This window comes from Somniosus microcephalus, chromosome 11 (assembly GCF_052327205.1).
Source record: "Somniosus microcephalus isolate GS21.2 chromosome 11, FLI_Smic_1.0, whole genome shotgun sequence".
NCBI lineage: Eukaryota > Metazoa > Chordata > Chondrichthyes > Squaliformes > Somniosidae > Somniosus > Somniosus microcephalus.
The window spans coordinates 214,644,748-214,662,826 of record NC_140997.1 but is presented as its reverse complement, the minus strand read 5'-3'; the positions used below and the strand labels follow the sequence as shown (position 1 = coordinate 214,662,826).

General features: G+C 49.5%; 1 protein-coding gene across 3 annotated transcripts in view; it reads left to right on the top strand.

The window, feature by feature from the left end:
- Positions 1 to 18,079, top strand: part of ogg1 (8-oxoguanine DNA glycosylase) — a 36,225-nt gene that overhangs the window by 1,964 nt on the left and 16,182 nt on the right. For 2 of the 3 annotated variants that reach the window (XM_086001904.1, XM_086001903.1), the window contains exons 2-4: positions 4,326 to 4,475; positions 8,148 to 8,611; positions 14,572 to 14,751. In XM_086001904.1, coding sequence (XP_085858030.1) covers positions 4,366 to 4,475; positions 8,148 to 8,611; positions 14,572 to 14,751 — 754 coding nt within the window. In that variant the 5' untranslated portion in view covers positions 4,326 to 4,365. Of the gene's footprint in view, positions 1 to 4,308; positions 4,476 to 8,147; positions 8,612 to 14,571; positions 14,752 to 18,079 lie in introns of those variants that run through there. The other variant, XM_086001905.1, reaches the window with a different exon arrangement.

The window sequence follows — 18,079 nt, the reverse complement described above, 5'->3', positions numbered from 1 at the left end:
GGGGTTTGAGCAGTGATCGACAGGGGGCGGGGTTTGGGCTGTGATCGACATGGGGCGGGGTTTGAGCAGTGATTGACAGGGGCGGTGTTTGAGCCGGTATTGACAAGTGGCAGGGTTTGAGCTGTGATCGACAGGGGGCAGGGTTTGAGCTGCTATTGACAGGGGGCGAGGTTTGAGCAGTGATCGACAGGGGGTGGGGTTTGGGCTGTGATCGACATGGGGCGGGGTTTGAGCAGTGGTTGACAGGGGGCGGGGTTTGAGCTGTGATTGAAAGGGGGCGGGGTTTGAGCAGTGATTGACATGGGGCGGGGTTTGAGCTGTGATTGACGGGGGGCGGGGTTTGAGCTGTGATTGACAGGGGCGGGGTTTGAGCAGTAATTAGCAGGGGTGGGGTTTGAGCTGTGATTGTCGGGGGGCGGGGTTTGAGCTGTGATTGACGGGCGGGGTTTGAGCTGTGATGGGCGGGGTTTGAGCAGTGATTGACAGGGGTAAGGTTTGAGCTGTGATTGACAGGGGTGGGGTTTGAGCTGTGATTGACAGGGGCGGGGTTTGAGCTGTGATTGACAGGGGGCGGGGTTTGAGCTGTGATTGACAGGGGCGGGGTTTGAGCTGTGATTGACAGGGGGCGGGGTTTGAGCTGTGATTGACAGGGGGCGGGGTTTGAGCCGTGATTGACAGGGGCGGGGTTTGAGCCGTGATAGGCTGGGGCGGGGTTTGAGCTGTGATTGACAGGGGCGGGGTTTGAGCAGTAATTAGCAGAGGCGGGGTTTGAGCTGTGATTGACAGGGGGCGGGTTTGAGATGTGATTGACGGGGCGGGTTTGAGCTGTGATTGACGGGGTGGGGTTTGAGCTGTGATTGACGGGGGTGGGTTTGAGCTGTGATTGACAGGGGGGCGGGTTTGAGCTGTGATTGGCGGGGTGGGTTTGAGCTGTGATTGACGGGGGCGGGTTTGAGCTGTGATTGACGGGGGCGGGTTTGAGCTGTGATTGACGGGGGTGGGTTTGAGCTGTGATTGACAGGGGGCGGGGTTTGAGCAGCGATTTTTCTTTCATCCCCTCCCCCCTTTCCCAGCCCCTACACTTGCTTAAAAATCTGTTCCATTTCCTGCTTTTTTCCAGTTCTGACGAAAGGTCATCGACCTGAAACGTTAACTCTGTTTCTCGCTTCACGGATGCTGCTTGACCTGCTGAGTGTCTCCAGCATTTTCTGTTTTATTTCAGATTGCCAGCATCTGCAGTATTTTCTTTTTGCATTAGCGATGGACAGGGGGCGGGGTTTGAGCAGTGATTGACAGGGGCGGGGTTTGAGCAGTGATTGACGGGGCGGGGTTTGAGCAGTGATTGACAGGGGGCGGGGTTTGAGCAGTGATTGACAGGGGGTTGTGTTTAAACATTGATTGACAAGGGGCGGGGTTTGAGCAGTGATTGACGGGGCGGTGTTTGAGCAGTGATTGACGGGGCGGTGTTTGAGCAGTGATTGACGGGGCGCTGTTTGAACATTGATTGACAAGGGGCGGGGTTTGAGCAGTGATTGACGGGGCGGTGTTTGAACATTGATTGACATGGGGCGGGGTTTGAGCAGTGATTGACAAGGGGTGGGATTTGAGCAGTGATTGACAGGTGGCAGGGTTTGAGCAGTGATTGATGGGGCGGGGTTTGAGCAGTGATTGACAGGTGGCAGGGTTTGAGCAGTGATTGATGGGGCGGGGTTTGAGCAGTGATTGACAGGTGGCAGGGTTTGAGCAGTGATTGACGGAGGTGGGTTTGAGCAGTGATTGACAGGAGGTGGGTTTGAGCAGTGATTGATAGGGGCGGGGTTTGAGCAGTGATTGATAGGGGCGGGGTTTGAGCAGTGATTGACAGAGGGCGGGGTTTGAGCAGTGAATGACGGGGCGTGGTCTGAACAGTGATTGACAGGAGGTGGGGTCTGAACAGTGGCAGGGGGCGGGGTTTGAGCTGGATTGACGGGGCGGGGTCTGTGCAGTGATTGACAGGGAGCGGGGTTTGAGCAGTGATTGACGGAGCGGGGTTTGAGCAGTGATTGACAGGAGGCGGGTTTGAGCTGTGATTAACGGGGCAGGTTTGAGCTGGATTGACGGGGCGGGGTCCGAGCAGTGATTGACAGGTGGCGGGTTTGAGCAGTGATTGACAGGGGGCGGGGTTTGAGCAGTGATTGACGGGGCGGGGTTTGAGCAGTGATTGACAGGGGGCGGTGTCTGAACAGTGATTGACGGGGCGGGGTTTGAGCAGTGATTGACAGGAGGCGGGGTTTGAGCAGTGATTGACGGGGTGGGTTTGAGCAGTGATTGACAGGGGGCGGGGTTTGAGCAGTGATTGACATGGGGCGGGGTTTGAGCAGTGATTGACGGGGCGGGGTTTGATCAGTGATTGACGGGGCGGGTTTGAACAGTGATTGATAGGGGGCAGGGTTTGAGCAGTGATTGACAGGGGGCTGCATGCTGTTAGCATGCACTGTTTTCAGTTTTAATCACTTATTATTCTCTATTATTTTTACATTTTACCTGCAAAGCCATCGGAGTGGATATATGTTTTTGCGTTATCATTGCCAAGGTTAGTCCATTACTTGGGGGACAGCCTTGGCATGGACTGAGGATGGGGGTAGTGGTGATGTGACTGGACGAATAAGCCAGGAAACAAGAGTTTAAATCTCAGTATGGCAGTACGAGAATTTCAATTCAGTTTTAAAACCGAAATAAAAAGCTGTTATTAATAAAAATCCAACTGGTTCACTAATAAGAAAGTCTTGCATTTATATAGCGCCTTTCACAACCTCAAAAGCGCATAACAGCCAATGAAGTACTTTTTGAAGTGCAGTCACTGTTGTAATGTAGGATATGCGGGAGCAAATTTGCGCCCAGCAAGCTCCCCAAAACAGCAATGTGATAATGACCCGATAATCTGCTTTTGTGATCTGGATTGAGGGATGAATATTGGGCGGGACACCGGGGATAATTCCCCCGCTCTTCTTCGAAATAGTCCCATGGGACCTTTTACATCCACCTTAGAAAGCAGGTGGAGCCTCGATTTAATGTCTCATCTGAGATCTCGGCTTTTGCCAGCGATCACAACATACCAAGATTGAATTTTTTTTAAATGGAAAGAAGAATGCTGTCTCTCTGGGCTGACTATAGAAGATCAGCCAGATGTTATTGAATGGCGGAGCAGGCTTGAGGGGCCGTATGGCCTACTCCTATTTCTTATGTTTAACACTATCGCACAAAGTCATCATCTACCACATTAAATCTAATCCAATGTTATTATATGTGAAACTATTCTTGCATTTTTTTTATTGAATGTGGAATTAGTGAGCATTTTGGGGCTTCTAAAATATTGTTAATTTGTTGGAATCCATGGGGGGAATTTTCCCAGCCCTGGGGAGGCGGGTATGGAGGCAGGACTGCTGGGAAAATGGCAGAAACTGGGAGCGGGTACCGAGCCCGCTCCCAACCCGCCTCCGAGCCATCTTCCCAGGAGGCGGGTCCCTGAGTCGTGCAGGGACCCGTCTCCTCGAGGCGGCAAGGGGATTAGAGCCAATTAACTGCCTGTTAACATGTAGTTAACAGGCAGTTTTGAGGCTTATCCCCATTTTACCCCTGCAAGTGCGGGCTTCCCGACGGCTGCGAACCACGCCAGGGTCAGCGAGGCAAGCAGTGGGTCTGCGGGGGTGAGAGGGATCGAAAAGTCCGCTGTGGAGGTGAGTGATGGGTGCAAGTGTGGAGAGGTAAGTATGAGAGGTGAGTGTAAAGTGTTAGAAAAAGTTTACTTTCCTTTGTTTCTTCCTACAGGCTTCAACCCTTGGGGATCCGGAGGTGCCTTATCTCAACGGCAGAGATGACAGAATGGCTGCAGCATTCTCCAATGCAGCAGCCATTTGATTTCTGCTGAGGAAAGAGGCCTTGGTGAGTCCTCAGTACAAGGACTCACTTAGAACAGAGATTGTCAGTGTTTGACAGCTTCTCTAATTTTTGACAGATGAAACGTCATACGCTGACATCCTCTGTCACCGGCTTTCCCTTAATTGGCCGGTTAAGCTCGCAGGGCGGTCTTAACAAGGTCAATCAAGGTAAAGTAGCATGGGTTGGCCGGACCTCGTTGGGGGCGGGACTAAAACCCGAAAATCAGCAGTCCCGCCCCCAATGCGCCCCCATTGACAATATCCAGCCCCATGTTAGCACGTGGGGAGTTTTAATTTTTGAAGTAGTTCACTGCCTCTCACAGAATCTGTGTGAAAATTGTTGTTTTTCTGTTCTGGAGTAAGCTTTCATGTTTAAAGTAGTAACATCCCTTCACTGTTGTTTTACAGGGTCATTGGGATAATCTCCGGACAACTCGCTGATAAAGACATGCAGAGACACGCTACACTGTCCGTGTGCCCAGCACTCTGGCGCTCAATCCCCTGCACTCGCTCCGAGCTGAGGCTGGATATTGTGCTCTCTTGTGGTCAGTCATTCCGGTGAGTTTATACTTGAGAGATGTGACGTCGGTTGGAATTGGATGAGTGTGTTTTTCCATTGTAGAATTAGTTCCTGTGTGCACACAGGTGCAAGTGAACAGCACAACAGTTGCTGTAATTCAGAGTAACTTTGAAAAAAGAAGATGGACACAGTGAGATATAGATGGGATTAGGTTCAGAATAAAGAGCTCTCTGCTCCATCAAGCACTGCTATAACATGCTTCTGACGAAAAGTCATTGACCTGAAACATTGACTCTGTTTCTCTCTCCACAGATGCTGCCTGACCTGCTGAGTATCTCCAGCATTTTCTGTTTTTATTTCAGTTATAACATGGGTTGGATGTAGAGTAAAGATTACAGGCTCGATTTTCCAAGCCTCAAGGAGGCGGGTTTGGAGGCAGGAGTGGTGGGAAAATTGCAGAATCGGGGGGCAGGAACCCATCCCGTCCCCAACCCGCCTCCGTGCCAATGTTCCAGGAGTCGGGTACCCGACCTGTGCTGGGAGCCGCCTCCCCGAGGCGGGAAGGGGATTAGTGCCAATTAACTGCCTGTTAACAGGTAGTTAACAGGCAGTTTTTTGCCTAATCCCTATTTTTAGCCCTGAAGTGTAGGCTGTCCGAACCACGCCAAGTTAGCGAGGCGGACCGTCGGCCTGCAGGGGTTGGAGGGGTCGAGATGTCCATTGTGCAGGTGAGTGATGGGTGCATGTGTGCAGAGGTAAGTGTGTGAGGTAAGCGTTGTGGGGGAGAAATTGGGTGAGTAGCGCCACCTGTTAGCGCCTAAAGAGGCAGTCAGTGGCTGTAGCGCCACTGGCTGCGTCTCCCGCGATATTCAGTAGGGGCGCTAATGGTGGCGTTAGGCATTTGCGCTGCGCCGCCACCAATGACATCATCGGTGTGCGCAGCGCCCCATTCGTGCCCCATTCGCGATATTTGGTAGCGAACGCCGCAGTTGCGCCGCTCGCTACCTGCGCCCGGTTCACGGGGCCTTACTGTGCCGGCAGCGGTGCAAGTTAAGGTGGAGGTGCGGGGCGGACGCTTTTTCGGCGGCCGCCTGCCAGCACCTCCGTCCCCGGCCTCCTAACCACCCCCCCGCGGCATTGCCGGCTGTTTCCTGAGAGCCCGGCACTTCTCCTTAGTGCCGGGCTCATTTGCCGGCACTCGCGAGCGGGGATCGCGCTGTTGCAGGCACCTCCCCCTGAAGGCCTGCAGTACCGCAGCGTGCCGTGCCGCAGCATGTGGCGCTGCGGCACGTTGCGCTGCGATAATCAGTTTCAGCGCCCTAAGAGGGACGCGGAGCGCCTCGAGCCTCGCCCCATGTCCCTCGAGGGGCACTGAAACTGAATTTCTGGCGATCGGTATCACTCCGATCGCTGCGCTAAATCCTGCGCTCAGGCGACTTTTGCGCCACTTTGGCGCCCCAACCCAATTTCTAGGCCAAAGTGTTTTAATAAGTTTTACTTACCTTTACTTTCTCCTGCAGGCTTCCTTCCTTCAGTTCTCGGGAGTCCCTCAGCTCACCGGCACAGAAAGCAGAATGGCCGCTGAACTGTCAAAAGCTGCAGCCTCTGCTTTCTGGTCTGGAGAGCTCGCTAACTGAGTCTGAGTAGAGGGGCTCAAGTTAGAAGACAGACTGTCAGTGTTTGACAGCTTCACAGAGCTGTCAAATGCTGATTTTTCATCTGTCAAAAGCTCTTGACAGATGAAATGTCAATCACTGACATCACCAGTAACCAGGTGTCCCTTAATTGGTCTGCTGAGCCCGCTGGGCGGGCTTAACAAGGTCAATCAAGGGAAAATAGCGTGGGTTGGCCACAAGTCGATGGAGGCGGGACTACAACCCAAAAAGTGGGAGTCCTGCCTCCAAAAGCTCCCCATTGACAAAATCGAGCCCAACATCTCCTTTAATTAGGAGATTTACGAGGATGTTGCCAGGACTGGAGAATTTTAGCTATGAGGAAAGATTGGATAGGCTGGGCTTGTTTTCTTTGGAACAGAGGAGGCTGAGGGGAGACTTGATTGATGTGTATAAAATTATGAGGGGCCGAGAGTGGACAGGAAGGACCTATTTCCCTTAGCAGAGATGTCAATAACCAGGGGGCATAGATTTAAAGTAATTGGTAGAAGGATTAGAGGGGAGTTGAGGAGAACTTTTTTCACCCAGAGGGTGGTGGGGGTCTGGAACTCACTGTCTGAAAGGGTGGTCGAGGCAGAAACCCTCATCGCATTTAAAAAGTGCTTGGATATGCACTTGAAGTGCCGTAACCTACAGGGCTACGGACCAAGAGCTGGAAAGTGGGATTAGGCTGAATAGCTCTTTTTCGGCCGGCACAGACACGATGGGCAGAATGGCCTCTTTTCTGTGTTATAAATTTCTATGATTCTATTCTATATAATACTGCTCTAACATTGTGCCATAGTCCCAACCTCATAAGAATATTCCCACTGTAACAGTGTGGCATTTACAATCGTGATACCAGCCATCATTTCAATTTCCTTCACGGTTACTGGCTGGATTTTCCTCTGCTCTCCCACCCAAAGTTGGGGAGGAGAAGGGAGCAAAATTGGGCGCTGAGGCCGACTGCCGCATTCCTGCTCTGGGCTCAGTTTGCCTCCACCAGTGGAAAGGTTGGCATCACCTTCAATGGTTGCCACGTGTAAATGCTGGGCGGGGAGGTGGGGGGTAGGGTCCCGGGTACCCTGCCCATTTCCATCTGTACAGTTGCTGTCTCCACCATCCTCAGGCACTGCCAGGAGAAAGAAAGACTTGCATTTATATAGCGCCTTTCACGACCACCAGACGTCTCAAAGCGCTTTACAGTCAATGAAGTACTACTGAAGTGTAGTCACTGTTGTAATCGCAGCAACCTATATGCGTACAGCAAGCTCCCACAAACAGCAATGTGATAATGACTAGATAATCTTTTTTGAGGGATAAATATTGGCCAGGACACTGGGGATAACTCCCCTACTCTTCTTCGAAATAGTGCCATGGGATCTTTTACTTCCACCTGAGAGAGACGACGGGGCCTCGGTTTAACGCCTCATCCGAAAGACAGCACCTCCAACAGTGCAGCACTCCCTCAGCACTGCACTGGAGTGTCAGCCTAGCTTTATGTGCTCAAGTCCTGGGAGTGAGACCTGAACCCACAACTTTCTGACTCGGAGGCGAATGTGCTATCAACTGAGCCACAGCTGACACAGCTGAAAGATGGCAGTTGACCCTGGGGCAGTGGTTTAGTCCTTTAGTGGAGGGACAGGATCGAGAATTGGCCTCCTCTCACGCCATAATGGCACCAAAGCTGTACCTTTTCATGCCTCGGTTGAGATCACAGCGGAGAGCGGAGGCCCTGTCCTCGCGACTACCGAGTGGAGAAGGGGAGAATCCACCCACAACTGCATTGACTTGGGACTAGGGTTGGGAGTAAGCAAGATGACTGTATGTTGGGGCTAAGAGTGGATCCTGATATTCTGGTCATCGCAGTGTTAATTGGGTTTGTGAGCTGAGGGTTAGGTTGAGGGCTAGATGACGGGCTTGTAATTGAGGGAGAGGACAATAGGAGCTGAAGGGCAAGGCTAATAGTTGTGGTTGAGGATCCAGCAGCTATTTGGAACTAAAGGACAGGGCCTGTATCCAATCAGCACCAGTTTGAATGAGCGTCTTGTGTTGTAGATGGCACGAGATGAGCCCTGGACACTGGACAGGAGTCTTAGCCAACCGTGTGTGGACCCTGACACAGACAGAGGAGCACATCTGGTACCAGACATATCCCAAGCAGGCAGAAAACACCCTCCCCTTATCAACAAGTCACAAGAAGAGAAAAGGACCTTCCCCAAATACGGTCGGTGTTAAAGTGAAAAAGGAAAATGCAACAAAAACCAAACTTAAAAGTGAAGATGGAAACTTCCCAGAAACAGAGACGACGTTTCCGGAAGTGAAAACAGAGCCAGTGGAGCACATGCAGCAGATGAGCAATAGCACACCTGGATTGCTGAAGCTGGAATGTAGTGCTGTGGATGAAGGGGAGAGCGGGATTTTATCCGACTATTTTCAGCTGCACGTGCGACTCTCGGAGCTGTACTCACACTGGAGTCAAGCTGACAAACACTTTGAGCGAGTGGCACAGGATTTCCCTGGTGAGTGGGTTCCTGAAGGAGGTCGGTATTTATATGTTACTGAATGTGTGGTGCTTGTGTCTGTTTGAAGGTTAATATGTCTTTTATTTGTTCATGGGATGTGGGCGTCGCTGGCAATGCCAGCATTTATTGCCCATCCCTAATTGTCCTTGAGAAGGTGGTGGTGAGCCGCCTTCTTGAACCGCTGCAGTCCGTGTGGTGAAGGTACTCCCACAGTGCTGTTCAGGAGGGAGTTCCAGGATTTTGACCCAGCGACGATGAAGGATCGGCGATATACTTCCAAGTCAGGATGGTGTGTGACTTGGAGGGGAACTTGGAGGTGGTGGTGTTCCCATGCGCCTGCTGCCCTTGTCCTTCTAGGCGGTAGAGGTCACGGGTTTGAGAGCTGCTGCCGAAGAAGCCTTGGTGAGTTGCTGCAGTGCATCTTGTAGATGGTACACTCTTCTTAGGCAGTCCCTCGGAACCGAGGATGACTTGCTTCCACATTAAAAATGAGCTCGCAGGTGACTGATTAGTCCAATGCGGGACCTACAGTCTCTGTCACAGGTGGGGCAGACGGTGGTTGAAGGTGCGGCTGGGTGGGGTGCTTGGGTTGACGTGCGCTCCTTGCGCTGCCTGCACTTGGCTTCCGCTTGCTCCCGGCGAAGAGACTCGAGGTGTTCGGCGCCTTCCCGGATGCTTCTCCTCCACTTTGTGCGGTCTTGGGCCAGGGATTCCCAGGTGTCGGTGGGGATGTTACACTTTTTCAAGGAAGCTTTGAGGGTGTCCTTGAAGCGTTTCCTCTGCCCACCTGGGGCTCTCTTGCTGTGCCGGAGCTCCGAGTAGAGCGCTTGTTTTGGGAGTCTCGTATCGGGCATGCGGACAATGTGACCCGTCCATCGGAGCTGATTGAGCATGGTCAAAGCTTCGATGCTGGGGATGTTGGCCTGAGCAAGAACACTGACGTTGGTGCGCCTATCCTGCCAATGGATTTGCAGGTTCTTGCGGAGGCAGCGTTGGTGGTACCTCTCCAGTGCTTTGAGGTGCCTGCTGTACATGGTCCACTGCAGCCACGGTACGCCGGTGGTGGAGGAAGTGAATGTTTAAAGTGGTGGTTGCAGACACAGTACATAAGGGGTAGTAGTACACATATTTAGGGCATTTGGTGGCTTTCATATAATGATTCAAATGCTTAAAAATGTGTCCAGTTTAAACAAAATTCTGGCAGAGTAATGCACCTGAAGTGAGTGGGCTCACTGAGTGTCAGTAGTCTGATCACTTGTGACGGCGCTGTATTTATGTCTGTATTAGATTATTGATTTGAATTCCTCATTACTAGCAACAGTACACAGAAGGTTGTCGGGGTTTCTGTGAGCTGTCTCTGCAAGGTACGGAAACACACAATTTATTATGTACTCGAGTCCTGGGTCCTCTTGAAGCAAAAGGTGGTTTTAACAAAAACAGAAAATGCTGGAAACACTCAGCAGATCAGACAGCATCCGTGGAGAGAGAAACAGAGTTAACATTTCAGGTTGATGACCTGTTGTCGGAGTAAGTAAAGTCAGTGATTCTAATATGCTGATGTCAGAGGCTTTGGGCTGTGCCCATTTTATAGAATCTTTGCTGGCTGGAGGGGTGAAGTGTTAAGTTCCAACTATCACATATTTCAATTAGGGGAACAAGCATCCTGTACCATTGTCTTAAGATTGGCTACCCATCTAATGTAATTATGGGCGGTGCAGTTTTTATGAATGGGCTTTTGACTGAGTACACCTTCACAGGATTTGGAATGATACTTCTGTGGATTCGTTTACTTTAGAAGGCAGCCTGCAGAGAGTCTGGGTTAAAAGCACAAGATGCTGGAAACACTCAAGAGATCTCCCCACAGACGCTGCCTGACCCGCTGAGTGTTTTGTTGTTTTTAGTTCAGATTTCCAGCATCTGTCATATTTTGCTTTTGTTTGGGAGTCTGGGCTAGTTTGACCCTGTGGCAGTGTTCCACAATGCAAGAAATTAGCATTTATTTTTATAGGTGTCTAGCAATGTTCCCTGTAATTTTGTTTGGCGCTGCGCGGCCCCTTTAAGGGGGTGCACGGTCCCTTTAAGGGGCTGTGCGGGCCATTCAGAATATCGCGCATGTGTGGTTTTTGCATTGAAAAGCCGGCAGCGCGGGATCCTTGGAGCGCTGCGCGGCCCCACAGCTTACAGGGAACTTTGGTGTCTAGTTATGTCGAAAGAGAGTTCAGGAGAAGTGTCGTTATTGTTTTTGACAAATGTATCTTAGAAGGCAGCAAAGTTTGTAAATAACAACAACAACAACTTGCATTTATATAGATTTATATAGCGCCTTTAACATAGTAAATCGTCCCAAGGGGTTTTACAGGAGTGTTATCAAACAAAATTTGACACGAGCTACCTAAGGAGTTTCGCACTGAATATTGTCCACTTGCACGTTCCATGTTAAATAACCAGTCTGGTGGTTGATAGCCTGCGTATAAGCTCGATCAGCTCTGATGGACAATCGTCCGCATGCCTGATAACGAGTCTCCCAAAACAAGCGCTCTACTTAGAGCCCCGACACAGCAAGAGAGCCCCAGGTGGGCAGAGGAAACGCTTCAAGGACACCCGCAAAGCCTCCTTGGAAAAAGTTCAACATCCCCACCGACACCTGGGAATCCCTGGCCCAAGACCGCACAAAGTGGAGGAGAAGCATCCGGGAAGGCGCCGAACACCTCGAGTCTCTTCGCCGGGAGCAAGCGGAAGCCAAGCGCAGGCAGCGCAAGGAGCGCACGTCAACTCAAGCACCCCACCCACCCACCCGCCCCTTCAACCACTGTCTGCCCCACCTGTGACAGAGACTGTAGGTCCTGCATTGGACTCATCCGTCACCTGAGAACTCATTTTTAATGTGGAAGCAAGTCATCCTCGGTTCCGAGGGACTGCCTAAGAGAGTAAGAGACGAACGTGAATGTATATTCAGTTTTTCTACTGAGAATGAGGAGAATCATGCACATGATACATTCCAGTAAGCTAAAAGGGTTAAATTGTGAGGACAGGTGGCATAGGCTAGCCTTGTATTCCCTTAAGTATAGAAGATTAAGGGGTGATCTAATTGAGGTGTTTAAGATGATTAAAGGATTTGATAGGTGCACTGTGGCTGCAGTGTGTACCATCTACAAGATGCACTGCAGCAACTCGCCAAAGCTCCTTCAACAGCACCTTCCAAACCCGCGACCTCTACCACTTAGAAGGACAAAGGCAGCAGACGCATGGGAACATCACCACCTACAAGTTCCCCTCCAAGCCACACACCATCCTGACTTGGACCTGTATCGCCGTTCCTTCACTGTCGCTGGGCCAAAATCCTGGAACTCCCTTCCTAACAGTATTGTGGGTGTACCTACACCATATGGACTGCAGCGGTTCAAGAAGGCGGCTCACCACCATCTTCTCAAGGGCAATTAGGGATGGGCACTAAATGCAGGCCTAGCCAGCAACGCCCACATCCCATCAATGAATAAATAAATAAAAAAAGAAACTATTTCCTCTGGTGGGAAGAGTCCAGAACAAGAGGGCATAACCTTAGAATTAGAGCCAGGCTGTTCAGGGTGATGTTAGGAAGCACTTCTTCACACAAGGGGTAGTGGAAATCCGAAACTTTCTCCCCAAAAAGCTGTTGAGGTTAGGTCAATTAAAAATTTCAAAACTGAGATTGATAGATTTTTTTTTAGGTAAGCGTATTAAGGGATATTGAACCAAGGCAGGTAAATGGAGTTAAGGTACAAATCAGCCATGATCTGATTGAATAGCGTAGCAGGCTGAATGGTCTACTCCTGTTCCTGCCGGCCACCCATATTCCACCCTACATAAACTTGCGCTCATCCAAAACTCTGCTGCCCGTATTTTAACTCGCTCCAAGTTTCATCCATCTATCACCCCTGTGCTTGATGACCTACACTGGTGTCCGGTCTGACAATGCTTCAATTTTAAAATACTCAAATAAAAACAGAAAATGCTGGAAATACTCAGCAGGTCAGGCAGCATCTGTGGAGAGAGAAACAGAGTTAACGTTTCAGGTCAATGACCTTTCGTCAGAACTGGAAAAAGAGATGTAACTGATTTTAAGCACGTGCAGGGGCAGGGAAAGAGGGGAGGGGACGAAAGAACCAAAGGGAAGGTCTCTGATAGGGTGGAAGGTAGGTGAGATTAAATGACAAAAGGTATGATTGTACAAAGCAAAAGGAGATGGTAATGGGACAAGTAAAGAAATAAAAGATGGGTCTAGAAGAGGTGTAAATGGGAATGGCAGAATCATCAACAGCTGTCATCTGAAAAAATAGGGGCCGAGGTTATGGTCTGAAGTTGTTGAACTCGATGTTGAGTCCAGAAGGCTGTAAAGTGCCTAATTGAAAGATGAGGCGCTGTTCCTCGAGCTTACGTTGAGCTTCATTGGAACAGTGTAACAGGCCGAGGACGGAGAGGTCTGAGTGGGAGTGGAGCGGAGAATTAAAGTGACAGGCGACCGGAAGCTTGGGGACTGAACGGAGGTAAAAATACTCATCCTTGTTTTCAAATCCCTCCACGGCCTCACCCCTCCCTATCTCTGTGACCTCTTCCATCCCTACAAGCCTTCGAGATCCCTGCGCTCCTCCAGTTCTGGCCTCCTGCGCATTGCCGATTTTAATTACTCCACCATTGGCGGCAGTGCTTTCAGCTGCCTTGGCCCTAAGCTCTGGAATTCCCTCCCTAAACCTCTCCGCCTCTCTAACTCTCCTCTTTTAAGATGCTCCTTAAAACCTGCCTCTTTGACCAAGCTTTTGATCATGTGTCCTGATATCTCCATCTGTGGCTCGGTGTCAAAAATGTTTTTATTGATATCACTCTTGTTAAGCGTCTTGGAACAGATATGGTAGTGTAGTGGTTATACGGGTACGGTAGTGCAGTGATTATGTTACTGGACTAATAATGCAGAGAACATTAGTTCAAATCCCAGCATGGTAGTTTGAGAATTTGAATTCAGTTTTTTTTTTAAACTGGAAATAAAAGCTGGTATCAGTAAAAGTGACCATGAAGCTGTCGGATTGTGGTTAAAAACCCAACCGGTTCATTAATGGCAGGGAAGGAGAACCGCCATCCTTACCCGGTCTGGCCTATATGTGAATCCAGTCCCCCACCAGCGTGGTTAGCTCTTAACTGCCCTCCGAAGTGTCCCAGCAAGCCACGCAGTTGTAACCAGGAATGGGCAATAAATGCCGGCCTTGCCACTTTGCCAGCGACGGCCACATCTCAAGCATGAATAAACAAAGACATGTCTTTCATTATCACTTCACCTGCAGACAGCATGGCGGGAGGTGGGAGCTATGGATTGAAGGATGCACTACCCAGAACATTTTATAAAATCGCTTCGTTCAAGAAGAAGTTTTAAATTCCAAAATTCCCTGGGTGTGATGAGAAACAATAATTCCCTTTATATTTTCATATTTTTATCCACACTTTTGATTTGTGCCTTTTCCTTTCTTTCTCTCTCCCACACGGCAGCTGTCTCTCACTCTGCCAGTGCATTTCACACTTCATCTAGAGCCGTTGTCTGTTTCTTTACCTGTCCTATTACCATCTCGTCTCACCTTAATGTCTCTTCTTTCATCCACTTCCCAGCCCCCAAACTGCCTTTTAATCTTTTCATTTCCTGCCTTTTTTTCTCAGTTCTGAAGAAGGGTTTCGACCTGAAACGTTGACTCTATTTCTCTCTCCACGGATGTTGCCTGGCCTGCTGAGTTTTTCCAACGTCTTCTGTTATTATTTCGGATTTCCAGCATCCGCAGTATTTTGCTATCATAATTCCTTTAAGTGCGGGTTGCACAGTGTGTAAAAAAATAAAAAATAAAAGTGCTTGGTTATTGTGGGGCAGTTTGTTTATTCAGGTCTGCAATGAGTAATGATTTTATTTGTAACCTGTGCTCTTGCGTTCTGTGCTGTTTCAGGTGTCCGCATCCTGCGTCAAGATCCTGCTGAGTGTCTCTTCTCTTTTATCTGCACCTCCAACAACCACATCTCGCGCATTACCGGAATGATTGAGCGCCTGTGCGAGACCTACGGAGAGAGGCTGTGCAAGCTGGACTCCTACACCTACTACTCATTCCCTACGCTGCAGGCTCTGGCAGGTTGGTATCCAAACAGGAAGAGGTCGGTCCGGCCGATGGCTGGGAAAGGGGGTGCGACACTTGGACCCAGTGCCGCTGGGTTATAGAGAGGAGAAACATTAGTCAGGGAGCTCACTCCTTCTCACTATCCAGTGACCCCTTGCTGAAACAGGCGTGCGCAGATGCACGAGGGCGCGTTCCACCCTGAATTAGGATTGGGGGCTTGGTCGCGATGCCCCGTGTGGTTGAATAGCCTCACCGTCGCTTGCACGTGAGGAATGACTACTTGCGCAAGGTACCCGAGGATGGCCAGTGCCTGTGAAACCGTACCCCGGCCTGAGTCAATGCCTCTGGCAATTAGGGGGTGACAACAGGTCTAGCTCAAGTGGAATGAATATTGGGTTGCACAGCCCTGGGCCCAGGCTGTTACAATATGAATGAGGCCCGGTGACCTCAGCTGCTCTACTGAGCATTGGACTTGTTTTGACTGCTTCCAGAAAGAGGCACAAGTTACAAATAAAATCATTAATCATTGCAGACCTGAATAAACAAACTGCCCCACAATAACTAAGCACTTTATTTTTACACACTGCACTTAAAGGAATTATTTTATCTCATCACACCCAGGGAATTTTGAAATTCAAAGCTTCTTCTTAAACTAAATGATTGAGGGGTGAAAGAGAGAAGAAGATAAGGTATTTTTCACTAGATAGACTGTAATAGTCTGTCCAGTCCTGTACTTTATATTTCTTTGTTCTTACCTGCATTCCACTAAAGTGCTTCTCTCAACACAACCTCCTGCCACGAGCAAGGAGCACAACAAGAAAACACACAAAACGATATAGTTCATCCCCCCAGTCCCCCCGTCCCCCCCATATTTAATCTATTCACCGGCCACTTCAGACCTGGCCGTACAGATGTGTTCACGACGCCTCTAGTTTCTGGTTGTTGCTATGTCATCTCTTGAGTGTTGCGTTTCCAAGTTACTGAGAACCGTTTTAAATATGTTTCTGATTTTATCTTCCAATTACTCACCAAATGCCAGTTGTGAAATGTTGCTGTCGAAAGAAATTTATTAGAAGGCACCCCCCCAGTGGGTCAGCAGTTTGTCGAGCGATGAGCTGATTCATACAGACCCGTGAAGCCCCAGCTTTGCTTCCCCAGCCTGTGCTGGGCTTGCTGGTCTCAGTATGGCCGGCGGGAGGTGCGCTACAATTGACTGCAGCAACCCCAGTCTCGGGAAAGGAAAATCAGCCCAGTTTCCCACTCATTGCTATCCAGTGACTCCCTGCTGGATGTGCGCCGGAGTGGATGGTGTCTGAAGACAGGCTCGACTATGATGCCATTTAAGATCAGATATCCTGTCAGGCTTACTGTCCAGGCTCACACATAAAGAAAGCAAGACTTGCATTTCTATAGCGCCTTTCATGACCACCGGACATCCCAAAGCGATTTACAGCCAATGAAGTACTTTTTGAAGTGTAGTCACTGTTATAATGTAGGAAATGCGGCAGCCAATTTGCACACAGCAAGGTCCCACAAACAGTAATGTGATAATGACCAGATAATCTGTTTTTGTTATGTTGATTGAGGATTAAAGTGGAGGCTAGAAGATTGTGTATATTCTTCCCGAGTACGTGTTAATACACACACATGGTATAAGGGGGAGTATGAGGGCTGCACTGTGACATTTACTATTTGACTCTTGGTCGTTCTTTAACTCTTCCATGCAGATTTTGATCAACTGAAAAAGATCATGAATGTGACAGGAACACCACCACAATACCTGGTGGATAAGATGCAGAGCAAAGATGCATGTATGAGTTCCAATAAATAACTTTTTAAATATTGGCCAGTACACCGGGGATAACTCCCTGGTTCTTCTTCGGAATAGTGGCATGGGATCTTTTATGTCCACCTGAGAGAGGGGGCCTCGGTTTAACGTCTCATCTGAAAGACGGCACCTCCGACAGTGCAGCGCTGGAGTGTCAGCCTAGATTTTTGTGCTCAAGTCTGGAGTGGGCCTTGAACCCACAACCTTCTGACTCAGAGAGGCGAGGGTGCTACCAACTGAGCCGCAGCTGACACTTGATTAATAACTAGGGTTACCAACCCTTCCAGGTTATCCGGAAGTCTTCAGAATTAAAGATTAATCCCCTAGACTCACTCAGTAACTTGGTCACTAGGATGGGAGCGCGTTCAATAAACGGCTCTTTCTCAGTCTGCAGGAGGGGGCGTGTTCGACCAAGGCGTAGATTTTTAGATCAGGAGGAACTGTTAACGGTTACTGTAGGAGGTCGCAGACTTATGCGGACAGTCAGCTCAACTATTTATCTGTGTAACCACAGCAAGGTAACCTTGTCACTGCAACCAGGTAACCGCTGCCAGCTATCGTGTGACCACAGCAAGCTACCTGGTCATTAGTTTCCACTGGAGGAAATCTGTGGGGAAGCTGCTCACTCCATAGTAAATGAGTTTTGACTAGCTCAGTCCTTAAAGCCATTATGTCATGTCCAGAATACGTCCAACTAGAGTTGGCACCTTTATTAATATACTAGCTGGGGAGCCCTGCATTGCGAGGGCAATTTTGGGGCGCTTGGTCTCCCTGCCCCTGTGTGTCCCCCCTCTCCCTGTCATGTCCTCTCCCTGTCCTATCCCTCCCTCCCCTCCCCTCTCCCTCCCCTCCTCTCCCTCCCCTCCCCTCCTCCCCTCCCCTGTCTCCCTCCCCTCTTAGTATATATGTGTGAGGTTAACCGGTAACCATGGATTCACAGAGTATCAACACCTTGAGGAGCTTGGGAAGAAAAGTGAAAGCAAACAAGTCATGGAAACTCGATTATTGCCAGCTGAAACACAGTTGGTACAAACCTAGGTCTGTGGCAGTGAAGAGGTAAAGGAGTCAATTGTTTTTTTCGAAAGGTGGTTTCTCCTGTAGCTCTTCTTTCCTACCATTAGGTGGTCCTATCACACTGGAAAACTCTGAATACTCTTCTTACAAAGAGCAGGTGCACCATCTACTGGCTCCAAATGGTACTTCCAGGAGACTTTCCAAGCAGCACAATGGGTCAAACCTCACTCCCATTCCACAGAAGAAGCTGGGAAGTTCTTGAATTTATGCCTCTGCTGCATTATCTTCAAATGTGCAAAAAAAAAAGAAAACTTACTATTTTGGGACCAGATGTTGGTGATGCCCAGTAATTGGAGTTTAGTTGAATCCTTTAGTGGTCTGTTGTTGAGGTGTTAGCGACTGAGGTTCATCGGTCTATGAGTTGGTGTAGTTTTTATTTGTATGAGTTTGGTTGTGGATTATTAGCCATAGAGCCATAACGGCACAGAAAGAGGCCATTCG